At 42.9% G+C, this 7500-nt stretch overlaps 1 protein-coding gene across 1 annotated transcript in view; it reads left to right on the top strand.

Moving 5' to 3' along the window:
- Positions 1 to 7403, top strand: part of PAXX (PAXX non-homologous end joining factor) — a gene marked incomplete at its 5' end in the record, with an annotated part of 15266 nt that extends 7863 nt beyond the window's left edge. Inside the window, 2 exons of the mRNA XM_079996493.1 lie at positions 4591 to 4672; positions 7304 to 7403. Of these exons, the coding sequence (XP_079852619.1) occupies positions 4591 to 4672; positions 7304 to 7343 (122 nt within the window). The 3' untranslated portion in view covers positions 7344 to 7403. The remainder of the gene's footprint in view (positions 1 to 4590; positions 4673 to 7303) is intronic.
- Positions 7404 to 7500: the final 97 nt, after the last annotated feature.

The following is a 7500-nucleotide window of genomic DNA, read 5'->3' as shown; positions in this document are numbered from 1 at the left end:
CAAAGCTACACGCAGTATTATTATTATTATTATTAGATTTATCATTTATTGATAAATGATAAATCAATTAATAATAATAATGATTTATCATTTATCAAAGCTACACACATTATTATTATTATTATTATTAGATTTATCATTTATTGATAAATGATTAATAATAATAATAATAATAATAATAATAATTTATTTATCACGCATTATTATTATTATTATTATTAATTGATTTATCATTTATCAATAAATTCATTTATCAATAAATAAGTTCCGAGAGAGGGCAGGAAGTCCCGGGCGAGGACAGGAAGTTGGGCAGGAAGTTCTGAGTGAGGGCAGGAAGTCCCAGGCGAGGGTAGGAAGTTGGGCAGGAAGTTCTGGGCGAGGGCAGGAAGTTGGGCAGGAAGTTCTGGGTGAGGGCAGGAAGTTCTGGGCGAGGGCAGGAAGTTGGGCAGGAAGTTCTGGGCGAGGGCAGGAAGTGCTGCCCTCTCTCTGCGTAGGCTTAGTGTCAGCAAGTTCTGGGCGTGGGCAGGAAGTTGTGAGCAAGGACAGGAAGTTGTGAGCAAGGGCAGGAAGTTGTGAGCGAGGGCAGGAAGTTCTGAGCAAGGGCAGGAAGCTCTGAGTGAGGGCAGGAAGTTCCGGGCGAGGGCAGGAAGTTGGGCAGGAAGTTCCGGGCGAGGGCAGGAAGTTGGGCAGGAAGCTCTGGGCGAGGGCAGGAAGTTGGGCAGGAAGTTCTGGGTGAGGGCAGGAAGTTCTGGGCGAGGGCAGGAAGTTGGGCAGGAAGTTCTGGGCGAGGGCAGGAAGTGCTGCCCTCTCTCTGCGTAGGCTTAGTGTCAGCAAGTTCTGGGCGTGGGCAGGAAGTTGTGAGCAAGGACAGGAAGTTGTGAGCAAGGGCAGGAAGTTGTGAGCGAGGACAGGAAGCTCTGAGTGAGGACAGGAAGTTCGGGCGAGGGCAGGAAGTGAGGGCAGGAAGCTCTGGGCGAGGACAGGAAGTTCCGGGCAGGAAGTTCCGGGCGAGGACAGGAAGTCCTGCCCTCTCTCCGTATTGGCTTTGGGGGCGGACAGGAAGTTGTGAGCGAGGGCAGGAAGTTGGGCAGGAAGTTCTAGGCGAGAGCAGGAAGTTCTGGGCGAGGGCAGGAAGTGCTGCCCTCTCTGCGTAGGCTTAGTGGCAGCAAGTTCTGGGTGAGGGCAGGAAGTTCTGGGCGAGGGCAGGAAGCTCTGGGCAAGGGCAGGAAGTTCCGGGCGAGGGCAGGAAGCTCTGGGCGAGGGCAGGAAGTTCTGAGGGAGGGCAGGAAGTTGGGCAGGAAGTTCTGGGCGATGGCAGGAAGTTGGGCAGGAAGTTCTGGGCAAGGGCAGGAAGTTGTGAGCGAGGACAGGAAGTTATGAGCGAGGACAGGAAGTTTGGGCGAGGGCAGGAAGTGAGGGCAGGAAGCTCTGGGTGAGGACAGGAAGTTCCGGGCAGGAAGTTCTGGGTGAGGGCAGGAAGCTCTGGGCAAGGGCAGGAAGTTGGACAGGAAGTTCTGGGCAAGGGCAGGAAGTTGGGCAGGAAGTTCTGGGCAAGGGCAGGAAGTTGGGCAGGAAGTTCTGGGCTAGGGCAGGAGGTTCGGCAGGAAGTTCTGGGCGAGGGCAGGAAGTTCCGGGCGAGGGCAGGAAGTGCTGCCCTCTCTGTGTGTTGGCTTGGTGGCAGGAAGTTGTGAGCGAGAGCAGGAAGTTCCGGGTGAGGGCTGGAAGTGCTGCCCTCTCTCTGCGTTGGCTTAGTGGCAGCAAGTTCTGGGCGAGGGCAGGAAGCTCTGGGCGAGGGCAGGAAGTTGTGAGCAAGGACAGGAAGTTATGGGCGAGGGCAGGAAGTTCTGAGCAAGGGCAGGAAGTTGTGAGCAAGGACAGGAAGCTCTGAGGACAGGAAGTTCGGGCGAGGGCAGGAAGTGAGGGCAGGAAGCTCTGGGTGAGGACAGGAAGTTCCGGGCAGGAAGTTCTGGGCGAGGGCAGGAAGCTCTGGGCAAGGGCAGGAAGTTGGGCAGGAAGTTCTGGGCGAGGGCAGGAAGTTGGGCAGGAAGTTCTGGGCAAGGGCAGGAAGTTGGGCAGGAAGTTTTGGGCTAGGGCAGGAGGTTGGGCAGGAAGTTCTGGGCAAGGGCAGGAAGTTCTGGGCGAGGGCAGGAAGTACTGGGCGAGGGCAGGAAGTTGTGAGCGAGGGCAGGAAGTTCCGGGCGAGGGCAGGAAGTGCTGCCCTCTCTCTGCGTTGGCTTAGTGGCAGCAAGTTCTGGGCGAGGGCAGGAAGCTCTGGGCAAGGGCAGGAAGTTCTGAGCAAGGGCAGGAAGTTGGGCAGGAAGTTCTGGGCTAGGGCAGGAAGTTCTGAGCAAGGGCAGGAAGTTGTGAGCGAGGACAGGAAGGGCAGGAAGTCCCGGGCGAGGACAGGAAGTTGGGCAGGAAGTTCTGAACGAGGGCAGGAAGTTCTGAGTGAGGGCAGGAAGTCCCGGGCGAGGGTAGGAAGTTGGGCAGGAAGTTCTGGGCGAGGGCAGGAAGTTGGGCAGGAAGTTCTGAGTGAGGGCAGGAAGTTCCGGGCGAGGGCAGGAAGTTGGGCAGGAAGCTCTGGGCGAGGGCAGGAAGTTCTGGGCGAGGGCAGGAAGTTGGGCAGGAAGTTCTGGGCGAGAGCAGGAAGTTCTGGGCGAGGGCAGGAAGTTGGGCAGGAAGTTCAAGGTGAGGGCAGGAAGTTCTGGGCGAGGGCAGGAAGTGCTGCCCTCTCTCTGCGTAGGCTTAGTGGCAGCAAGTTCTGGGGAGGACAGGAAGTTCTGGGCGAGGGCAGGAAGTTGGGCAGGAAGTTCTGGGCGAGGGCAGGAAGTTGTGAGCGAGGACAGGAAGTTATGAGCGAGGACAGGAAGCTCTGAGTGAGGACAGGAAGTTCGGGCGGGCAGGAAGTGAGGGCAGGAAGCTTTGGGTGAGGACAGGAAGTTCCGGGCAGGAAGTTCTGGGCGAGGGCAGGAAGCTCTGGGCAAGGGCAGGAAGTTGGGCAGGATGTTCTGGGCAAGGGCAGGAAGTTGGGCAGGAAGTTCTGGACAAGGGCAGGAAGTTGGGCAGGAAGTTCTGGGCTAGGGCAGGAGGTTGGGCAGGAAGTTATGGGCGAGGGTAGGAAGTTGTGAGCGAGGGCAGGAAGTTCCGGGCGAGGGCAGGAAGTGCTGCCCTCTCTGTGTGTTGGCTTGGTGGCAGGAAGTTGTGAGCGAGAGCAGGAAGTTCCGGGTGAGGGCAGGAAGCTCTGGGCGAGGGCAGGAAGTTGTGAGCAAGGACAGGAAGTTATGGGCGAGGGCAGGAAGTTCTGAGCAAGGGCAGGAAGTTGTGAGCGAGGACAGGAAGTTATGAGGGAGGACAGGAAGTTCGGGCGAGGGCAGGAAGTGAGGGCAGGAAGCTCTGGGCGAGGACAGGAAGTTGGGCAGGAAGTTCTGGGCGAAGGCAGGAAGTTCTGGGCAAGGGCAGGAAGTACTGGGTGAGGGCAGGAAGTTGTGAGCGAGGGCAGGAAGTTCCGGGCGAGGGCAGGAAGTGCTGCCCTCTCTCTGCGTTGGCTTAGTGGCAGCAAGTTCTGGGCGAGGGCAGGAAGTTGTGAGCAAGGACAGGAAGTTCTGAGCAAGGGCAGGAAGTTGTGAGCAAGGACAGGAAGCTCTGAGTGAGGACAGGAAGTTCGGGCGAGGGCAGGAAGTGAGGGCAGGAAGCTCTGGGCGAGGACAGGAAGTTGTGAGCAAGGACAGGAAGTTATGGGCGAGGGCAGGAAGTTCTGAGCAGGGGCAGGAAGTTGTGAGCGAGGACAGGAAGCTCTGAGTGAGGACAGGAAGTTCGGGCGAGGGCAGGAAGTGAGGGCAGGAAGCTCTGGGCGAGGACAGGAAGTTCCGGGCGAGGACAGGAAGTGAGGGCAGGAAGTTCTGGGCAAGGACAGGAAGTTTGGGCGAGGGCAGGAAGTGAGGGCAGGAAGCTCTGGGTGAGGACAGGAAGTTCCGGGCAGGAAGCTCTGGGCAAGGGCAGGAAGTTGGGCAGGAAGTTCTGGGCTAGGGCAGGAGGTTGGGCAGGAAGTTCTGGGCGAGGGGAGGAAGTACTGGGCGAGGGCAGGAAGTTGTGAGCAAGGACAGGAAGTTATGGGCGGGGGCAGGAAGTTCTGAGCAAGGGCAGGAAGTTGTGAGCGAGGACAGGAAGCTCTGAGTGAGGACAGGAAGTTCGGGCCAGGGCAGGAAGTGAGGGCAGGAAGCTCTGGGCGAGGACAGGAAGTTGTGAGCAAGGACAGGAAGTTATGGGCGAGGGCAGGAAGTTCTGAGCAAGGGCAGGAAGTTGTGAGCGAGGACAGGAAGCTCTGAGTGAGGACAGGAAGTTCGGGCGAGGGCAGGAAGTGAGGGCAGGAAGCTCTGGGCGAGGACAGGAAGTTCCGGGCGAGGACAGGAAGTGAGGGCAGGAAGTTCTGGGCAAGGACAGGAAGTTTGGGCGAGGGCAGGAAGTGAGGGCAGGAAGTTCCGGGCGAGGACAGGAAGTTCCGGGCGAGGACAGGAAGTCCCGCCCTCTCTCCGTATTGGCTTTGGGGGCGGAGCCAGCTTGGGAAATTCCGGATTCTTCTTCCACTTCCAGATCCGAACCAGGCAAAGATTAGGACCGGATCCGGCAAGAGGAAGTTTCCCGGAGAGTCGCTAATTAATCCTGGATTTGTCCGGTAATTATAATTATAATTATAATTATAACTATTATTATGAATTATCTATTATTATTAATGTTATTTTCATTTTATGATAATGATAAATATTATCAATATTCCTGGAGAGTCGCTAATTAATCCTGGATTTGTCCGGTAATTATAATTATAATTATAATTATAATTATAATTATAATTATAATTATAATTATAATTATAATTATAACTATTATTATGAATTGTCTATTATTATAAATGTTATTTTAATTTTATGATAATGATAAATATTATCAATATTCCTGGAGAGTCGCTAATTAATCCTGGATTATAATTATAATTATAACTATTATTATGAATTATCTGTTATTATTAATGTTATTTTAATTTTATGATAATGATAAATATTATCAATATTCCCGGAGAGTCGCTAATTAATCCTGGATTTGTCCGGTAATTATAATTATAATTATAATTATAACTATTATTATGAATTGTCTATTATTATAAATGTTATTTTAATTTTATGATAATGATAAATATTATCAATATTCCCGGAGAGTCGCTAATTAATCCTGGATTTGTCCGGTAATTATATTATAATTATAATTATAATTATAACTATTATTATGAATTGTCTATTATTATAAATGTTATTTTAATTTTATGATAATGATAAATATTATCAATATTCCCGGAGAGTCGCTAATTAATCCTGGATTTGTCCGGTAATTATAATTATAATTATAATTATAACTATTATTATGAATTATCTATTATTATTAATGTTATTTTAATTTTATGATAATGATAAATATTATCAATATTCCCGGAGAGTCGCTAATTAATCCTGGATTTGTCCGGTAATTATAATTATAATTATAATTATAATTATAATTATAATTATAATTATAATTATAATTATAATTATAACTATTATTATGAATTGTCTATTATTATTAATGTTATTTTAATTTTATGATAATGATAAATATTATCAATATTCCCGGAGAGTCGCTAATTAATCCTGGATTTGTCCGGTAATTATAATTATAATTATGAATATATCTATTATTATTAATGTTATTTTAATTTTATGATAATGATAAATCTTATCAATATTCCCGGAGAGTCGCTAATTAATGCTGGATTTGTCCGGTAATTATAATTATAATTATGAATTATCTATTATTATTAATGTTATTTTAATTTTATGATAATGATAAATATTATCAATATTCCCAGAGAGTCGCTAATTAATGCTGGATTTGTCCGGTAATTATAATTATAATTATGAATATATCTATTATTATTAATGTTATTTTAATTTTATGATAATGATAAATATTATCAATATTCCCGGAGAGTCGCTAATTAATCCTGGATTATGAATTATGAATTATCTATTATTATTAATGTTATCTTAATTTTATGATAATGATAAATATTATCAATATTCCAGGAGAGTCGCTAATTAATCCTGGATTGGTCCGGTAATTATAATTATAATTATGAATATATCTATTATTATTAATGTTATTTTAATTTTATGATAATGATAAATATTATCAATATTCCCGGAGAGTCGCTAATTAATCCTGTATTTGTCCGGTAATTACAATTATAATTATGAATATATCTATTATTATTAATGTTATTTTAATTTGATGATAATGATAAATATTATCAATATTATGTATATTACATAATATTTTTCATTTTATTTTCATTTTATCGTGAGAATGATCGGTATTATTTTGTTTATATTATTAATGATTATAATAATATATATAATCTAATATAATATAATATTATATTATAATAATATATAATAATATATATTATTGTTTTATTTTGATGATAATTAAAACCCAGCCAGATGGGCGGGGTACAAATAATAAATTATTATTATTATTATTATTATTATTATTATTATTATTATTATTGAGGTTTTATTCATATTTTTTTTATTAGTTTTATTTCAAATTTATGAGAATGAGGATGATTGTTATCGATATTATTATAATATATAATAATATATATTATTGTTTTATTTTGATGATAATTATTATCAAGGTTTTATTCATATTATTATTCTTATTTTTTTATTAGTTTTATTTCAAATTTATGAGAATGAGGATGATTGTTATCGATATTATTATAATATATTATAATATATATTATTGTTTTATTTTGATGATAATTATTATCGAGGTTTTATTCATATTATTATTCTTATTTTTTTATTATTTATTTCAAATTTATGAGAATGAGGATGATTGTTATCGATATTATTATAATATATAATAATATATATTATTGTTTTATTTTGATGATAATTATTATCGAGGTTTTATTCATATTATGATTCTTATTTTTTTATTATTTATTTCAAATTTATGAGAATGATGGTTATCCATATTATTTGTGTTATATTTGTGATTTTTTTTATATATTATTGTTAATTATTTTTCATTATTAGTTTTATTTCAGTTTCATGATGATGACGATTATCGATATTACTTGCATTATATTTGTGATCATTATCAAGATAATTTTATTTATACTATTGTTATTTTATTTTATATCGATATTTTCGTTATATTATTATATATTCCTTTTATTCTAATTTTATTCTTAATTTTCTCTTCCTAGCAAGAAGACGCCGACCGGCGTAGATTTCGAAGACGCCTGAATTATTATTATTATTAATTATTAATTATTATTGCTATTATTAATTATATTTCTGAATTTCAATTAGATTATCTTATATTATACCTGGATTGATTTATTTTCCCATTTCCGCAAGTTTTCCTCTCCATCCTTCTTTCGCCGGGACGACTTCTTCGTTC

Source organism: Podarcis cretensis (assembly GCF_951804945.1).
Source record: "Podarcis cretensis genome assembly, contig: SCAFFOLD_55, whole genome shotgun sequence".
Classification (NCBI taxonomy): domain Eukaryota; kingdom Metazoa; phylum Chordata; class Lepidosauria; order Squamata; family Lacertidae; genus Podarcis; species Podarcis cretensis.
Note: the sequence above shows the minus strand (reverse complement) of the source record. Positions and strands in the feature narration are given on the sequence as shown.